Below are 20381 nucleotides of genomic sequence, written 5' to 3'. Positions count from 1 at the left end.
GATTTTCACTTTTTATTTTATCTTGTTCAAAGAAGAAAAAATGCAATAAAAGGCATGCAAAAATCCTCAAGTTAAAAAACAAAGCAAAGCAATAGAGATTCTATATCAATTTTTTAAAAAATATGCTGGGCCACATAGTGTGTTCAACTCTTCAAGTCCACTCTGCTGTGGGCGGGGCGGGGGGGGTGTGATTTCGCTGTGTCAGGGAAATACTTGAGGATTGTGAAGCTTGTTGGTTAGAAAAGCCCAGCTTTGGAAGGTTAAAAGGTAAAAAAGGGACTGGGTATATACTTTGTATCACTCCAGACCGTTCTGCCAGTGAGGGAATGGCAGAACTGACTTAAGCGAAGCAGGTGATACCTTCCCCGTTTTGCAGACACAGCAGTGCAGACACGTTGAGAAAGGTGAGGTGCCTGATCTCCTGTTAAACAGCCAGAGGCAACCCTGAGCCTTGACTTAGGACTTCTAACTACAAATTCAGCTTTTTTTTTTAAGTAATGGGAAATCACCCACCAGAACTAAGAAAAAATTTAAATACTCATCATTGTTTAATTTCCCTTCATTAGATTTCAAATAAAATGGACATTTAAGCAAAAATTATAACATTGATGCCCAGGTATGCAGTGTTTTCAGAAACCAGCAGATTAATAATTTAGCATACCTTAGGTTCACTTTAATCATATGTCTCAATTCTGTTTTTTTTTCTTTTTTTTTTCTGAGAAACATTTGTTAAGTCTCAATAAGAGCCAAGAACAGAGAAACTGGCTTATTTAAAACAACTGGCATTATGGCGGGCACTTAGGAGCCCGGCCTGAACCCCAAGAATATGGGAAACCAGCAAGGTGAGAGGAGGGAGTTCTCGGGTTGCAGGGGCAGGGAGCCAAAAGAGGGGAAAGAGAGGCTTAAAAGCCCTCTAATTAAGGAACTTTCCAACTACTGATTTCTTTCCACTGTCTGGTGGCCCCCTTCCCACTTCAGCGAAACAAGCATTTGATCGTGGCATTTAACTGTGATCCTCAGGCTTAGAGGTATTTGCCCACACCCTAAACACCCCCAGTTCATGAGCAAAAAGCACGCCAAGCTGGGAAACAAAGTGAGGGCAATAGCGAAGCCGAGTTGGCATTTCACCTGCCAAGTTCAATGGGGCCAAGAGAGATGAGGAAGCTTCAGACTAGCACAGGGCAAGGAGACGGACTGAGAGTGAAGTATCTGAAGAGCAGTGAAGCTGGCCTGGTCAGCATGGCTGGACTTTTAAGAAATATAAATGCGGTAATGTGTAAGATGACGCTGTTTAAAACAAGAAACTGAAGGAGATGTCAGCCAAAACCTAGCTCTCAGCCAGTGCCCAGTTTCTTTGTAACTTTTACTTTATTTTGATTTTCAGTATTTTTCTAGTCTGCTTTTAAGTTCCAATAGTGCAAAAAAAAAGCAGGGGGAGGCCACTCTGACTGTTCCTAGGTCTGCTCGCTCTGGTGAGCAGAGGGGGTTAAGATTCACTAAAACCAAACGAATAATTATTAGACATCTTTTGTGCACAACTTTACTGCGTGCTCTGGGAGATCTAGGGAAGTGGAAACTAATTATTTAACTACTTTAAAAACAAGATGTGTATATACTGGCAAAGCCATCATTGTGTTACTTTGAATACTTTAAATGCTGTACAGGACCAAGGTGAAAATTGGGACTAGAATTAGGTAAATTAATTTTAAAGTAACATTTTATGTTAGACTTTTATCACATCATAAGCCACCCATGTATTTTAACCTGAAGTATTAATTTCAAGGTTAATGAATATGAAAGGAAACTTTAATTTTTAAAAAATTTATTTCAGTTGACTATAAAAATAAAAAAAATGTGAAATCTTCCATTATTCCGTGATTCAAAGAAAATCAGGGATTTTTCCCCCCTTTTTGTAAGTATATCTTTTTTTTTAATAGCATTACATGAAGAGCATTTCCTCTGGGATCAAATGGTCTATGACAACAGACTTCTAGCACTTGCTCAGTGTTAAGTATTCAGCCGTTCTACTAGCTAAGCATGTGAGTCGTTTCCAGATTTTTGCTATTATAAATTAACTCTGAGACAAATGGCTTTTTATGTAAACTTTTTCTCACTCCAGTGTTTATTTTACTAAGGAAAATTTATAGACATGAGATTACCGGGTTAAAAAGTATAACATCTGACAAAGTTCTTGGAATATATTGGATCTTTAGCTTCTAAAGTCCTGAGTTTTAAACTAGTACTCATTTTTAGTAATAGTCTATAAATTCACAAAATAAGTCATCTCTACATTATCAAGGCTTTTCAATGAAAGAAATCTTAATTAGTCTACTTTGATAATTATCAATGAAGTATTTTAGTACTAACATTCCATTACATGACTGGGGAAAAATAATCTATAACCAAAGGGTGATAAGCCATGATTTTAATGCATCTTCTAACTTGCTGAGGAATTTAAAACAATAGATGTTAGTTCAAATTCTTTATAAATGCTGAGATTTTTGAAGTGGATTGAGGAGAATGTAAGTTTATCAGATTTCCCACTGGAAATAGAACTTCATAAATGTAATTTTTTGAATTGCCTGGAAGATACATATTGCTGCTTTTGCGACTATGGAATGACCAGGCAAGACTGGTTCTCTAAGACCTCCAATAAATCCACTCGGTTCAATTTAATGAATTGACAAAATTAAGTTTTATTACACTATTTGCCAAAAGTCACACACTTTATGTACTTAGCTGTAGAATTTGTATTTACTTGTGATTAAAAAAAATCCCTATAAAAGTAAAAGCATCCTTCTGAAAGCACCATTTTATTTAATTATGTCTGCTTTTCATTAAAGAGATGTTATGGTTTTACGATTGTTTTGGAGGCAGACGCTCGTGGTCTCAAATTCTGACGGTAATTTCTTAGCTGAGTAAACTTGGACAGGAGCTCTGTCAGCTGTGTGTTACCATCTTCATTTTACGTAGCAGAAACGGGGGCTCAGTGAGATTAAGTGGGACAGTACGTGCGAAGCACTCTCAGCACGGTGCTTGCCCATGAAAGGCATTCAGTGATTGGTAGCTATTATTAATAGGAGCAACAACAGAAATCACTTATATCCTATTGGCTTCTTTAGAGAGGAATTGAAATAGATGGAAGTGGCCACTGATGTTTCACTTTACAAGTATAAATCTTTATCAGATGTACACTTTAGGGTCCAAAAAGTACCCCAGCTGAAGTTTAAAACCCAGGATAACTGATTTATATCTACTTAGGAGCCTCAGTAAGAAACCTGTAAATCTTGTAATTTCCTCAATGTCTTTTAATCATCCTTAACTGATATACCAGTATAGTTGCCACCTCTTTTGGCTATCAAATTACCCTAAACAAAGTGGTAAAATAACAACCATTTTATTATAGCTCAATTTTGTGGATTGGGATTTCAGCCAGTGCTAAACTCAGTGATTCTTCTGTTTCATATGGAATCCACTGGGATCACTGGCTGGTATTTGGCTGGTATTTAGCTGGTGTCTGGATCGATCTGGAGGGTTCCATGCCTGGGGGTTGCTAGAAGGCTGGGCTCAGCTGGGCTTTTCTCCATCATCATGTAATCTAAGGATCTCCCCATATGGTCTTCCCATTAGCCATAGATGGACTGTCATTGCCATCTGGAACCCCAAAATTATCAATCAAGAGTAGTGGTGGCTTGGGTCTCTGCTGCATTTTTCTTTTTTAAAAAATATTTTATTTATTTATTTTTCAGATCAAGAGGAAGGGAGGGAGAAAGAGAGGGAGAGATCAGTTGACTCTCACATACCTCCCAGCAGGGGACCTGGCCCATAACCCAGGCATGTGCCCTGACCAGGAATCGAACCAGTGTCCTTTTAGTTTGCAGACAACGCACAACCCATGGAGCCACACCAGTCAGGGCCTATGCTGCATTTTTCATTGTACTTACATGTGCGTCATTTTACTCAAATTGTAGAAAGAATGTGATTCCAGCCGCTGCAGTGTTGCATCTATTGATAAGTAGCTGAACATCACAAAAACATAAGACAAAATAAAAAGTTAGTAGGGCTGTGAACTCCAAACATACTCTTTTGATGTAAGTTCCTTGTCAGGAGCTCCCTAGATCATAAATCATATATAATACTCATGGTTCTTTCCAAATAATGTTAAAATTAGTTACTATTTTTTTTTTTAGATCTGGTGAGACCTGAAAGTTTCCCAATACATGAAATCCATTCATCCTTCAGGTTTCTTTTAATTGATACTTCCTTCAGAAGCTTTCCCCAAATTTCCTGAGTAGGTCAAATTTCTCATAATATATCTTCATGGCAGCATGAAATTCTTTCCCTAATTATCACAGTGCAACTTGGCAACTGTTTGGATGAGTTTGATTTATGTCGTCTCATTACACCCCAAATTCTCTGAAATGGGGAACTGTGTTTGTTTCTGGTGGCCATTGAATCTCAAATCCCTTTTGCAGTGCTTGACATGTAGCAGACTCCTAATAAATGTGTTAAGTGAATGAATGATTACATGAATGAATAGGTAAGTTACACAAAAGAACAGAAAATGAAAGACATTACAAAAGAATTCAAGAATGAATGAGGTATTTTTAATGGACCACTTAATAATATGGAATTAAAGATGTAATTTCAAAGAAGATGAAGAGAAATCCACAATGCTCTAGTGGAACATTCCAGGGAGTGATGGCTACATTGTATCTCAGTAATTTTGTTCTTGATTTTGATGATGCTAAAAATTCAAGGTTTGTTTTGAACTTTTAAGCAAAAAGATAACAAAAGTTTTACATAGTAAAAAGGGAGAGAGAGAAACTTCTAACTACAAGAATATATAGGAATGACATTTCCAACAGTCTCCAATTTCATCTTGTAACGTGAATGACTAATGCAGCCAAGTTCAATGATGGGATTTTTATTGAGAGGAATTTCTGTGACGTTTGGGAAAATTAACGATTAACAGATGGTGTCCACCTGTAGCCATAGTGGAGATTCTCAACCCTGGCCATACAATTGAACCACTGGGAAGGCTATTAAAACAAAGAGAAGTCCAAGACTTGGCCCAGGATAATTAAGTCAATGTTTATGAGGGATGGGGCAAACACTCTTATTTTATAAAGCTTCCCAGATGATCCTAATGTGCATACAGTAGGGCTCAGTAAACATTTGTCAAGTGAATGCATGAATACAGACAAGTGGAGACATGAAATAGGTCATTGTATAGGGAGAGGAGGGAAGAGGAAGAGCCGAAGGGGAGTTTGAGGTTTTCAGCTTGCAGGCCACTGAACGGTGGTGCTATTACAGGGACTAGGGAAGGGGCAGTTCAGGGGGAAGATGGAGAGTTTATTTTGGATATGCTGAGTTTATCCTGGTGTGGGACATCAAGGTGATGTTATTTGGAGGGAAGTTTGTAAAGCAGGCCTAAACTGTAAGAGCAGGTCAGGGCTAGAGATACTCCTTTAGGAGTTAGTTGTATTAGATAATAATGAAATCTGAAATCATTGGCTACATTTATGGAAAAATATAAGCATTTGTATTAGTGGTAAAAAGTGAGTAATTAAGATAGATTGATTATAAATAGAGAAATCTGTTTATAGGAGAGATTTTTTTAGGTGAGATTTTGCCACATCCCGAGATATAGTAAAATGCATCAAGAATTATTAAACTTTAAAGAGCAAATTAATTTAAATTTATTTTAGCTTTAAAAATCATTTAGGAGTTAGGGAATAGACATGTAACAAATCAAAAAACATCTTGTACATAAAATGTTCATATGCATTTTGTACATCAAACTGCATATGGAGATAATTTTGATGTACATCTTGTACATCAAATTACATATGGAGATACTTTTTCTGTATAGGACACATTTAGAAAATAACATGTCACAGTTGCAAAATTTTTACTTTAAAAAATGACTTACGCCCTGGCTGGCATAACTCAGTGGATTGAGCGTGGGCTGCGAACCAAAGTGTCACAGGTTCGATTCCCAGTCAGGGTACATGCCTAGGTTGCAGACCATGGCCCCCAGCAACCACACATTGATGTTTCTCTCTCTCTCTCTTTCTCTCTCCCTTGCCTCTCTAAAAATAAATAAAAATAAAGTCTTTAAAAAAAACAAAAACAAAATAAACGACTTACATCCTGGAAATATTGGGCAGATTTGAAAATGCACAACTGGGAATGGTTTTCAGATGGGTCTCTGTAAACTTCCTATAAAAATGATACATGATTAGAGTTTTAATCATTGGATGTTTCTGATAACTCATCTTAATTATACAGAACACATTATTAGAGGCCTGATGGCCCTTACGATATATATTTCATCATACATAATCAACAAAAATAATACTCATTGGAAAAACAAACATACATTTCCCCCCAACAAAACAAGAATTAAGAGTGAGATTCAAATGCAGCAAATAAATCCTCAAACTTCATCTTTGGATTAGCAGTAAGCCGGTATTTTACTGCTTAGACATGATGTGTCTAACATCGTGTTCTGTTTGCTAACTAAAGGCCTTGTAATACAGTCGTAAGTTTCTTAGCGCTACAGAATTCACATCATGTGCTTGTTAATGGAAATGCCATCAGAATATAAAGAAGAATTAAAAGTATTTGATATACCTTAAAGATTAGAAGTAGTGGTAAGGTTACAGTACTTTTGCCTGAGTAAAAGTCCCTTGTTCTACTCCCTTACTAAGTCATCTTCTTGCTGCAGTTTGGAACTAACTGACTGACAAGGGCTCATTCTCCTCGGGAACATGACGTCTTTGTTGTCTATAGGACTTAAAGGTTGAGGCTCTTCTTCCAGTTTGCTGTTTTGGATACTTTTGGAAGTCTGAGGCGGTTTTCCTTATAGATAATGAGACGCCTTCGTGCATTCCAGTATGTCTCTCCACCTAGGTGCTCATTGTTTACTTCCTTCCTTTGCTATAGCAACTGCTCAAATACAATCCTGTATGGAAAATACAATCCTACTGTCCTAACGCAGTTTGCATCATGCTTACCATCTCCCCCCGGGGCTGTTTTGCCATTTAGATACCAGTAACCACGTACCATCCATTTAGTGCCTTATTTGAAGATTTCGAAATTGTGTTATTTTTCTCCCTAGGCTGCAAGGATGTTTTTCAATGATCTATTTCTTTGATCTGTGTATTCTTTGAACTACTAATTTTTGCAGAATTGGAAAGTGGAAGTTTAAAAACGGGGATGGGCAAATGTAGGTTTACAGTTGTACGTATGGGAAATAATATAGTAATTAATAAATAATGCAAGAATAAATGCAGGGGTTTGCATATTCACAACTGTAAACCTACTTCGGCCCCACCCTGTATTTAGAACTTCCAGTTTCCAGTTCTGCTTGTCAGGACCCTGGAAGTCACCCCTCCATCCTAACAATGAGTAAAAAGCTGATCAGACTGAAAAATCAAAAGCTCTTCTTGTATCTATAAGAGAGGGATGACCTAGGGCCGACTGCTGCCCCCAAGGCAGAGGAGACTGCCAAAGACACAGGGAGTCTGGCTTCATGGAGCAGAGACTCCGAGTGGAGGCTCCTGGGGAAGCAGTGCCCGGCCAGGAACCCCTGCATGGTGATGCTGTATTGCTGGAGGCCCAGAGTATGGACAATTGTGAGAGCTGAATACTACAAAGGGACCCAGGCATAGCGGGACCTCCCCAGTTTTGTGAGGTTTACTTCCATTATCTTGACCAGGTTCTAATAGTAAGTGTCAGAGAGAAATCTCCTTGTGCTTCTAGCCAAGAGACCGGGAAAGGAACTGCTTGAAGTGCACCAGGGCACTGTTCCTGCCCACAGGGGAAACTAGTTAACCGAAGCCTGTCTGACCTGGGGAAGGGAAATAACACAACTCCGGCCCAGTGTAGCACCCTGTTCTGCAAGGGGTAGAGAAAAACACTGAGAAATACTTGTGAAGTTCACAGTTTAAAGGCACAGGCTCGCTAAATGACTAAGACTAATCATAGGACAGTAGAATGCTTCCCCTCCCCAACACCTCACCGCCACATTACTAAAGGCCTATTTATAGCAGTTCCTTTCACTTGGTATATTATGTCTGCTTATTAAGAATTATATCTGTAACTTGCCAAATCAAAGCCTCAGCAGGACCAAATTAGTTGCTAAAAGAACCTATTCAGTAATACAGTCCGCATTATTGTGATGTGTGCATAGCGACAGATGATTACTAATCTTAGTGGGGTGATCATACTGTGAGGTATAAAAATGTCAAATCACTATATTGTACACATGAAACTATTGTAACTAATATAATATTGTATACCAACTGTACTTCAGTAAAAACAAAGAAAAGGACCTATGAACTTGGAGGGTGAGAGGCGATGTGAAAGACCAAAGGGCAGATTGGCAGCCCTTGGCAAACCTCGGTGTTTCAGCATGAGGCCCAGTGCTGCCTTCATATGATTTCAGAAATTCATCTCCCATAAGTTACCTGCCCTTCCTCACTGGACTCCTGCTTGCAGTCCCTTAATTGGGTTGATTAAAAGCCTGTTGGTCCAGATCCAAGATTCTGAAGTTACAAAGATAGGGGAATAACAACAAGCGTCTGACTAAAATCTCCGAGAAAAACTGGGCCATGACAAAGGAAAACAAAGGGTAAGATACCCACGTGTTGGGTATCACCCAGGGATACTGAGTTTCTTAAGCTCAAAGATAGTCTGACGTACAGAGTATGTCCTAGGGTGTGGGTCTGGGGTACACCTGTTATAAGACTGCCCACACTGCTTGTAGGTAGCGTGGAACTCATTTGCAACTTGCGTTGGCTAGAAATTTGGGGTTTCTGTTTGTTCAAAAGTAAATAGTGTATTTAATTTAAAAGAAAATTAGAATAGTGTTTTCTAAGATGTTTGACTTAGAGCAGAAATCACATCTAAATGCAATTTAATCAACTTTGGAGTAAAGATTCAAGTACTATTTACATCCTTTCCCAATGTATGAATTCCTGAAATACATAATACATGTTTCTGGAATTCTCTCTTTCTCTTTCACACAGATAAGCACACACACACTTTCAGTTGAACAAAGATCTTTTCCTAGTACTGGGTTAGTCATAGTTGATGGGGTTCAGGACACACTATTCCCAAATGTGGCACCTTGGCTTTTGAATATTTTAGGCAGGAAGAATTTGAGAAATAGCAGGTGTAGGAAGGACTCTCTGACCCTCCTTCTTCCCTAAAGCAAGTTATAAAATCTTCATGTAGGAGCTGGCCTCCCTATACCCAAAGAAAAGGAGCATCTTGATCTGTGAAGATGGCGAGAGGAGTCTAAACGAAGATGCCTTGCTGAGTCCCCCAGTTTACTACCCTTAGCTCAGACTTCTTTGTCCTCTCATCTTCCCTTGACTTTCCACTCCTCATCAAACTAGTGTAGCAATGTCCAGGTTCAACTACTTCTTCAGCTGCTCATTTCCCTATGAAGGCTTCTACGTCACATAAAACTTAGAAGAAATAAAGTTGAATGCTTTTCTCTTATAAATCTACCTTCTGTTAGAAAGCTCCAGTTAGTAAACTAGGGTAGAGGGAAAAAATAAATATGTATTTTCCTCCCCTGTAGTTGCTGGCAGGGAGGACGGGACAGTAAAAGGCTGGGATACTGCACTCTCCCTGGAGACTGCAGCTGAGGTCTGGGACAGCTGACGAAAACTGGCGGAGGTAAGAGTTCTCACCGGGCCACTTTCGTGAATCTCTGTCTTGCTTAGTTGAGAGAAGGAGATAAAAATTTCTCTTTGCCCCTTCCTTTTCAAATTCAGATTAGCAGGAAAAAAAAATATTTTCAAGAGTTAGTTGTTTGGATTGTGACTCTTACGAATTTGGTTTTGAGTACCCATTGGTTATCGACCGATCCCCCATCCCAGGGACAGCTGTTGCTTTCCTGTGGGTTTGTTCGTGTCCTGAAAGCTTGGGTTGGTTTTCACCTGCCAGGGTGTTCAGGTTGTCAAGTAACCTGTTACCTTTCAAGTAATTCACCTAGGAAACGAAGATTCTGTGTTTTATCAAAATAACTTCCTGAGCTTTGTGTTGCCTTTATTGGGTCATTTGATTAAAGGAAAACCAGTCTTCTTAATATTGAATGGGTTTTGTTCACAGCTATGTAACCTTCTATATTAGCCTTTAAAATCTTTTACTGTCACTTTGGTTAAATAGATGACCAGTATCTTATTTAATCAAGTGTTATGTCTTACGATATTTTGACAAACTTCCCAAAAATCAAATTCTAAATAAAATCTTTTTGACTTTGAACCAACATTCAGATTTCCCAGAGGTCCCTTGAAAAGCAGACTTAAAAAGAGTTTATATGATCAATCATTCTTCTTGCTGCCCTGTAACTAATCAGGCCAATTTTAATGAGATCAGACTTATTTCTGCAAATAGAGATATCATCTTTGATTATCTTTGATAGAAACAGAGCTGACTGTAGAGAAAAAAAAATCTATTTCAATGCAAAACTATAATCCACCTTTGTGAATGTTTATTATCTTTGAGCTATTTTCATCTCTTTATAAACTGGATCCTGCCATTTGTACAGGTTATCAATAATTGTGATTTCCAGTTGTTTCCCACCTCTCTGACTTGGCATCACTAAAGACTAGAACTGCTCATCTCCGAAAGCCCTGCAGACTGAAGCTGGAGTGACATTAACTTTACCATCACAGATGACATGTGGGTACTCTCCCTGCCTACTGTAGTTTGGGCCACTCAGAAAGTTTGCCAGAAAACCTACTGCTGTCACCAGAGATATTCATACTGCAAGCCAGGAAGTTCACTGGACTGTTACTGCCTGTCCTGACCACCCAAAGATGCCTTAAACCCAACATCTGGAATCTTCTTGCCCTCTGGACTAAAAAACTGAGTTTATAATTTGTTCTAACCAGTAACCTTTCTTTTATTCCCATTGAAATGTACCTTGTTAAATGCCTAATTACTAACACCACATAGAGGCCTAACTTAGGTGGGTGCCTCGGTGCCCTACTGCCCATATCACCACCTGCTGAAATGAGGCACAACTGTTTAGGGCTGACTTATTCCCAGGACTGAGAGACCGGTTCAGCGGGACATGGGACAATTTATCAGCTAAGTGTTTAGACAGTCAAACTTCTTGGGGAAAGTTTCAGATTGAGGAATGATGGGGTTTAGGTGTTACCCCAGAATATGGCACCTCGGTGTACTGAATATTTTAAGCTAGAGGAATTTGAGAAATGGTCAGTGTAGGAAGGACTCTGTGACTTCTCCCACCCCCACTTCTTCCTTGAAGCAAGTCATAAGATTCTCCTGTGAGAGACTCCCTCTCTGTCTTTGGAGATAAGGAGCATCCAAAGACAGAGGGATGCCTAGGAATCTGAAGAGACAAGCCTTGCTAAGTTCCCCTTAGTGTACCACTCTCAGCGCATACCCCTTTGTCCTATCACATTTTCCCACCCCTTCCCACTCTAGACAAGTGTGTATGCTTTTCTCTGGCCAATCTGGTTACAGAGCCCTAGCTGAGAATCTAGAAGGGTAGATGGAAAAGATTTGTTTCCTCCCCTTCATAACAGAATATGTTTTAAAAGTAAAAAATATTTGAAATGGCAACATTCTGCCAAATTCCACAAACAAGATAGTCTCCTTAGCCAGATTTCTCACCAAAAAAAGCCCATTAATACTCATAGACCAGTAAGGGTTGTGCGTCTCAGAACAGCTGTCTCACTGATGATAGAATACACATAATAAATTTTAGACAAAAGTAAAGAGGGGAATGCCAGCAATCCTAGCCTTAGATGAAAATGAATTGTCTATTTAATGAATAAACTTGGTCAGTATCATGATGATTTTATTGCAGCCTGAGACAGAAGATTGATTTCAATAATGTTAAATAAATAAATGATCAGAATGGAAACTGATCGTATAAACTGACAAATTCAATTTAGCAGCTTGCACATTTTGCCCGAATACTTCATAGTAATGTGAAAACAATCTGGGAAAAAACCTCATTAATGAGGTGTCTTTTTTTTTAAACTTTTGGTGTACAAGTTGCCTCTCTAAAATCTACCACGTCAATGTAAACTTTCCCTCACCCTCTTCCTTTACTTTTAAAATCTTATTAACGTGATTAACATTATGAAAACACAGGAAGAATTTTCTTCAAGGCTTTTATTTCTCAAGTAAAGCATGCAAATCACTGGCTAGGACATGACATCTAGCTAAATAAATAATGAAGATACCATATTTATTTATAGAGATTTACTCTGAGAGTCGTGGAGAATAAGCTACTATAATTAATGGATGCATTGCCTACCTCTCGCTGGCCCCACATGCATGAGTCTTAACCCTGATGGAAGCTTCGTGGTCATTTTGTTAGGCACTAATTTTTCAGCTAGAATTAACTGATAGGAGTGTGTATTGCCAATCTGCTGGTCTTTTTGTGCCTCCACTGAGGGACAAGCAGCTGGGTGTTATTCCCGATTGTCTACATTTTCAAAAGCAGAACTTTTATTCAAAGAATCTTGTGACATTGTGGTTACTGCCTTAAAAGAAGATGGGAGAGAAGAAATGCAAATGATTATATTTGGCCACAATATTTTATTTTACTTTCACAATACATCTTGGATATTTGTAAAAAAAAAAAGGAACAACACATATATATTGATTCTTCTGAAGAACATTAGAAAAACTTCTGGTTTTTCTAAAAAAGGTGGTCTTTTATTGTCCAAAGAATTAGCATCAAAATAGTATTCATTTCATATGAAAATATACTAGGTACTGAAGAGACTGTTTTTAACTTTCATTGTTGGTTCAAAATAAGAAGGCAATGATTATTTTCTCTAAAATACAATGAAAAATCTCAGAAAACTTACCCCATACCAATAGTACCACTATTTACTATTAGTGATTAAGACATCACATATAACTCATCAGGAAAAAGGAGCTTACAGCTATAGCTTTATATCCTAAGTGGAGTACATACATTTAATAGTTAAACAACTTGGCTTTAGGATATGGAAATTATAAAGGAGAATAAATATTTAAATTGATGATGCAATTTAATTTTTTTTCTAAGCCTTACTTAGCTAAGAATGATCAGTGAGAACATGACTTTGAGTCAAATGTTTCCTTTGAGCCTTGCTGAGACATGATTTATATTTCTCAAATGACTACATTTGGAAAGCAGAAATAGAAATGCCGGTGAAGTGCCACTGATTGACTTGCAAATTTTTCAGAATAGGATCCAGTTTTAGGTAGTGTATATTTTGTGCTTGCAATAGCTGTAGGAGAGGGAAATCTGGTTAATGCAAGCAAAAGGAGCAGAGAGTTCTCTGTTCCAACAAGAACAGTTCATGCAATTACATTTTTCACAGTAATCTTGCAAGATAGTAGGCTCATTTCCCTGAAATGTTATCAACATGTAAATCCAATCCAACATTCCAACATACTGTTTTTTACAAGGTTTCCCAAGTCATAAGCATACAGTCAGTGTGCATGTGTGGGTTTTCATTAAGACTGCCTGTTTCCCACTCCAGCCCCTGTTTGATAAAAAATTCGAAGTCTGAGTGGTTGAGCAGGACTGGATTTTACTGCGTTGAGAAGCCTGGCTGGCCTTCTAGAATGGCCATGGCTAAGCTGAGCCTGAGCCTTTCTGAGTGCTCCAGAAAGACCAAACTTCCCTCTGTGTGTCACGTGTTTGGTCTCTTGACAATCAGGCTGAGAATATTTTGTGATTCCACATCAGGCTTCTTAGTTTAATATCGTCATCTGCATCTCAAGCATTAAATAGCTGTGCCATTGATCAGCCGATATTTCATCGAGATGTGCCAAGTATGTAACACTGAACACCAACGTGACCAGAGAAAGTGCTGGTAGTACAAAAAGGGAATTGGTGCATATAGTCTAGATACTCGTACAGAGTGCAGGTGCATATTGCAACAAACCGGAAAATAGTAATATATTTTTAATGTGACATTTATCATTTACCCCATGTTTTCACTTTGCTGAGGGCAAATTCTCACTGGTAAATTTTTACTATTGTGCATTAAAAAAAAAAAACACTTTGTGCTGACATGAGCAGTGGAGGCTCATTTGGTTGGGCATCATCCACAGAGTGAAGGGTCAGTCACCACTTGGATTCCTGGTCAGGACACGTGACTGTGTTGTGGGTTCAACCCAGGATGGGGCATGTGCAGGGGCAACTGATTGATGTTTCTGTCTCACATCAATGTTTCACTCCCTCTCTCTCTCCCCCCACAATGAATGAATGAATGAATGAATGAATAAGTAAATAAATAAAACCACCAATTCTTTGTGGTGAGCTGGAGACAGTGCAGCGAGCACAGGAATTAAAATCAGTGATGTAGGCCCAGAAAGATTATGCAGTCAAATGCTTGGTCTCTTTACAAATAGACTGTATGTTTAATTATGAAAGAATTTTAAATCTGTGCCATGGTATGTTTTTTGTTGTGGGTGGTAGAGTGGAGCTTTAGTCAGTGTTGCTGCTGAAATATTTACAAATAATACGAAGATGCCAGGTGATGTTTACAATGGAAGGTGTGAAAGTGTAGCTGAAATGGTTGGACACACCACCCAGATTCCAAAGGCACCTGTGAGTCATCATTTTGGGACAGTGTCCATCTGGGCTTTATTTTTCTCATCTGAGTCTGAGAAACCCAGGCAATGGCTTCATGGGCTTGGCCTATGGAAGCTGTCCAGTTTAGGCTGTTGGGGAGAAATTTTTATTTGTAAGGCTTGGTTTAGGTCTCCAGATTTTAAAAAATATTTAATTTGGTTTTATTTCATTATTTGAGATAATTTTACATTGAACCTTTTTTTTTTTTTGTCCCACACGTTTGAAGTATAATTTACATCTGGTAAGTTATACAAATCTTAAATGTCTACAAGTATATAAATAGACTTACACTTATACGTGACTAGGACCCGGACAAGATGTAGAGTATCTCCATTACCCAAGAAAGTTCCCTTGTGCCCCTTTCCCATCAGTAAGCCCACCACTATTCTGACTTCTGTCACCACAGATTGCTTGTTTATTAGCCTCTCATACGTGTAATCATACATTAGCCACCATTTTCTGTCTGGCTTCTTTTGTTCAACATAATGTTACTGAGACTCGTCCATGTTGGAGAATATATCAGTAGTTATTTTTATTGCAAATAAAAATAATAAAGTCCATGCTCACTCTTACCAGTGGTGGGTGGAAGTTCTGTTAACTTCACAGTTTCACTAACACCTGGTATTATCAGTCTTTAAATTTAGCTGTACTGGCACATATATATGTAAACATTTTTATTTGGTGTTTTCAATAGCTAAAGGTTGTGGAGAAATGCATAGTCAAGTACAAAAGTATATTTGTGTACACAAATGTGAAGGTTGATTTTATGTTTCAACTTGATTGAGCCATGGAATGCTCAGATATTTGGTTGAACATAATTCTGGAAGTGTCTCTGAGGGTGTTCATTCTCCGCATGAGATTAAGGTTTGAATCGATAGACTGAGTAAAGCAGATTGAGAGTTCTTTCTCTCGGACTGACTGACTATTCTTTAAGCTGGGACATTTATCTTTTTCTGCCTTTGGACTCAGACTTGAACTAGAATTTATACCAGTGGCTCTCCTGATTTTCAGGCCTTTAGACACAGACTGGAACTCCACCATCAGCTCTCCTGGTGTCCCCAGCTTTCTGACTGCAGACCTCAGACTCCTCAGCCTCCCTGATTGCATGAGCTAATTCCTTACAATAAAATATCTCTCTTACACACACACACACACACACACACACACACACACGAGAGAGAGAGAGATGTATGTGTGTATTTTGTATATAATATAAAAAATATATAAAATACACACACACTCCATTCTTTCTTAAAAATCTTGGGTTCTATTATAAACTGACCTAGGCTTATTGGCTATTTCTTCCTCTTATTTAGATACTATCTCACTCTACCCATTCTCCAGATTTTGTACCACAAATCATACAAAAAAAATGGCCAACAAACAGCCTTCCTTTGGCGGAAGAAGGGAGGCATATGCTAATACATATTGTCCCTGCTATAGATAATTTTATTTAGAAAATAACATTAAGGTGCTTTCTTACAACAGTTTTAAAACCAATTAATTTTTATAAAGCTACACACAGCTCTCCACATTATGAGACTCTCTAAAGGCAAGATTTTCTAACAGCCACTTTATGCAGTCATTTCAGCCGGAGGACAGAGTGAGTCAGTTCAAAGTGGCCCCAAACTCATTTTCCCCCATGAAACGATTTACAAAGTTTCATTGTTACTTCAACCTTAGGGACAACTTTTATTAATATTACTGTATTGGGTATCCAATTAAGCAATAAAGAAAAAGTAGAAACAATTGACCTTAAAATATATTTATTTTCACAAATTGAAGCCTAATATTTTTCTTAAGCAACACATTTATTCAATTAAAAATAAGATTCTTTTTGATAAAGATAGTCATCAAAATGTTAATGAATACACTCAGCCAGAGCGCATGCCTACTCTGCTTCCTGTATGTGAGTTCCTCTATAGCTATGACTGTAGGGACCCGAATTAGATGGCAGTTTTGCCTAGGGCAGAGTGGCAGGGCGGAGGGAAGTCTGATGCCGTGGCAGGTCAGCTCTCCATCTCCCCTGGCCCCAGCGGCTGGAGTGTGTAAGACCCAGAGCGTACCTGGAGGAAGGGAGAGCCCCTGTTTGTTTTATTTTCAAGGCAATGAGTCAGAGCTTCCTGGTTCCCAACACTCTTCACCTTTCACCAACAGGTCTAAATTTTGTATGAACAGGACAGCAAAACACGGTGTGTACTCCTGAAAAACCTCCCATGTCACAAAGCAAAAATGCTGTGACCAAAAAGGCACATTTGTTCCATGCACATTGCAGACAGAAATCATTTCTCATTGCCGAGCCTCTTGATTAAAATGAAAAAGACGATAAAGCCACATGTACATTTCTTCCTGACAATCCTCTAAAAAAAATAAACAGTAAAAATGAATCACACGACTTTCCACTTTGAATGAAATAATCTAAGCAGATGGGAATCCCAAATGCATCAGTATGTGGGAGGTCATATTCAGATAGTTCCATTCAGAGTGATTAGGAACAATTTTCAGTACAGTCCTTTTTGGAATAATGCTATTGCATGTTTCCCAAAATGAGAAGGCTTTGGTAACAATAATTGAAATAACATTTATCTTCCAGTATGATTTTAAATAGTACTGCTCTATGTCAATTTACTGAGAAAGGGATCAATGCCAAAATATTTCGTTCCATACCATAATTAAGGTAGAATTTGCTTTGAATAAACTTCAAAGTAAAAATTTCAGATTCTTAAAGAAAATGTATTTTGATGGGAAAAGCTGGAGGCCTCTCCTTCAGGTGGAAAATGAATTTTACCAAAAGCAATACAGTTTTGTTTTTTCCTGGAAATTCAGTGAAGCATCAGTTTTCTGTGGTGTTTTAGCCAAAACAGAAGGAAAAAAAAATATGAACTTGCTTTATTCTTTTCAGACATCAGAGAGCAGGCAATTGCTCCCTGTGCAAGTCATTTTTTCCCCCACTCAAGGGCTCTTGAGGGTTCACAGTGGAATGTCAATGACTTTGTTTTTTTAGAGTTTGTATCTGCCATTTTCAGCTGCCCTCTCTGCTTTCATAAATATGCTCCAGTAATTGTAGGTACTTTTTCTAGAACCTACCAACATCATTCATTAAACATCAAGTGGATGCTTTTTACAAAAGCAGACAAAACAGGCTTTATGCAAGACTCTCATTGGATGCAGTATGATTCTCAGCACATCCATCCATGCTGTGGTCCAAAGTCCATGTGTGTCTTGGGACTATTCTCCAACGCCAGTATACCACCTGATGCATTGTAGATACTAATTAATTAATTAATTGATATTTATTAAACATCTCTTATACGACTAAGTGTAACACACACATACATGATCAATAGGTATTTGTTACTGAGCTTTGTCACTAGTGGTTGTCCTGACGAAACCACCCACATTTTCTTGCCTGTTCAATCTTGCTTGTATTTGGTGCAACTTGAGTCTCCCTCGTTATATATTGATCATGCTACCAATTCTTTGGAATGGGCATACTCATATGTTACATGATTTATAAGATTGTGCGTCTGCTTTTGAGTTCAGAAAATGAGGTTATTTTATTACTATTTGTTTGTTTAAGGAATGTAGTTCCCTTCTCGTACAATGTCTTCAGTTGTATCTCTAGAGTCCTGGTCATTTTCTTCACAAATATAATCTGCTTTGGTTACTAAATTGATTTGCAAGGGAAATCTAATCTAGGCCTTGTTCAGTTTCTCAGTTGGTTAGATTCCAAGTTTGTCTGTAAATCTGTTTGGGGAGCTTTTGAGTGCATTTTCCCACAGGCTGGTCAGAGTCTCAGGTCAGGCCCGCAAAGCCTGTTTCAGCTATTCTTGTAGCGGAACTAGGAGCAGTTTGAGTTTTGTGCTTGAGCTCTGAGGAACTGTGAGGGGGGCCATGGTGTGACATGAGGAGAGTTTTCTCCCTCCATTCTGACAGCAGGGTTCTTTTAGGTAAAATTCTGAGATAAGCAGTTTGCATTCTCCTCCCCTCATCCCGGCGCCACCCTCACCCCCATCCGTGTGTAGCACCTCTCCTACCCTCCACTCCTTCCTGTTCAGCATCCTTACTCAGCCCTCAGCTACCACTGCAGCCCGCCCTCAGAGCCAATTTAACCCTAAACATTCTGTGTCAAAATTATCCATGTCACCTCTTCCTTATTCTGTGTGTGCTCCTCTCCCATCTTTGGAAAACCAAGGGTGGAATTAATTCAGGCTGTTGCATAACTGAATTATTTCACCTATTAAACTGAAATTCTCAACTGCTTCAAATGGAACCTTAAGTTCCATGAAGCAGCAGCAAGGTGAAGTGAAAATATTCAGACTACTAGAATGTGCAGGTTAGGAAATATGTTTTAGGACATCAAGACATTAAGTCATTTCTTAATTTAAAGAACATTTACTGAGCATCTTTTATGAACTAAGCTCTGTGTTGAATAGAAGAGATAAATGATCCTGAAAAATACATGGGCTAATGGGAAAGACAAGTGAGTAGTTCAGCGGAGTGCGTTAAGTGCTATTATAGAGGGTTGTACAATATGGAATCCAGGATGGTCAGGCTTCCTGGAGGAAGTGACACTTGAACTGAGTTGTAAATGACAAATAGAAATCTGCCCTGGGATGAAAGACATTCTAGGCAGAGGGAACAAGTGCAAAGCTGTGGGCTCGGGAAATCATGGTGCACTTGGGGAAACGCAGTCAGCTTTGTCTGGAGACTGTGGATTTCAAGATGGAGACCCGTGAAACTGGCCCTGGCTAGTCTGTCCCAGTAAATGGCATGCTATCTACTTATTCAGCATTTTGCCACTCTTCCCTTCTTTCTTTTATACACTACAGATTCTCCATAAGGTCCATGTTTGAAATTTCCCAATGACTAAAGTCAACTGCAGAGGGGATCTTGACCTATGGGCTGTGGAGGCCTGAGCAGTGGCCATTTTTACGTACTGTGTTTATAGGTTCATTTCTCATGTACTCTTGACTCTTCTTTGGTGCAGAGGTCCAAACAAAACTGTGGCCAAGAATTACCTAGGCTGTTTGTTTGGAATGCATACTCTCTGGCCCCATTTCTAGTATTCTGATTCCACTGATTTTGGGTGTCATCTGGAAACTTAGGTTTTTGATAGGCCCACAGGTAATGTGGATGCAAGCTGTTCAGGGGCCACATTTTGAGGAATAACACTCTGTAGTGCCAGGCTTAAATTGTAAAATGGGGCAGGTTCCCCTTTCTGCATTCCCTCCCCTCCTTATCTGGTGCCTTCAAGCTGCCTGTGGGTTACTCAGAGCTCTATGGGGTTCCTTCCAGCAGTACCTGATGCCTAGTCCCTTTCCTCCGCCATCCAAACTTACTATCCTATAAACTCACAGAATGTTCGCAGAACATTAAAAGTAGCTGAGACTTGTAGTGTGGGTGAAAGCAAGGCACTGCCCAAATTCAATTCCCTTGTTAGCTTACCTCTGTAATCCCCAAGTACCCTCAGATTCCACTGACTCTCAATGCCTATGCTCTATTCCCTTATGTCCTCGATGTTCTCCTCTTTTGTGCTATTAAAATTGTAGGAGCTGACTCTCCTGTGCTGGGTTTCTAACACACACCTGACACTGGAACTGTGTTTCAATAAGATAAACTGAAATTTTTGCTGGTCTTGGAAACTGCGTGGTAGAAATTTAATATAACATTTCAAATTGACAGTGATTACTTCTTCCCCTCCTTTTGTTCCTCTTGACCACAAAACAGAATTTTCCATCCT

At 38.8% G+C, this 20381-nt stretch overlaps 1 protein-coding gene across 1 annotated transcript in view; it reads right to left on the bottom strand.

Annotated features, from left to right (window-relative positions):
* The window catches only part of TSHR (thyroid stimulating hormone receptor), an 86680-nt gene that overhangs the window by 36946 nt on the left and 29353 nt on the right, over positions 1 to 20381 (bottom strand). The window contains exons 2-3 of the mRNA XM_045823102.1: positions 6154 to 6225; positions 3945 to 4019 (exon numbers count right to left, since the gene is read on the bottom strand). Coding sequence (XP_045679058.1) covers positions 3945 to 4019; positions 6154 to 6225 — 147 coding nt within the window. The remainder of the gene's footprint in view (positions 1 to 3944; positions 4020 to 6153; positions 6226 to 20381) is intronic.

This window comes from Phyllostomus hastatus, unplaced genomic scaffold (genome assembly GCF_019186645.2).
Source record: "Phyllostomus hastatus isolate PE091 unplaced genomic scaffold, TTU_PhHast_1.1 phas_scaffold_501, whole genome shotgun sequence".
NCBI lineage: Eukaryota > Metazoa > Chordata > Mammalia > Chiroptera > Phyllostomidae > Phyllostomus > Phyllostomus hastatus.
The sequence above is the reverse complement of the archived record's forward strand: the minus strand, read 5'-3'. Positions and strand labels throughout refer to the sequence as shown.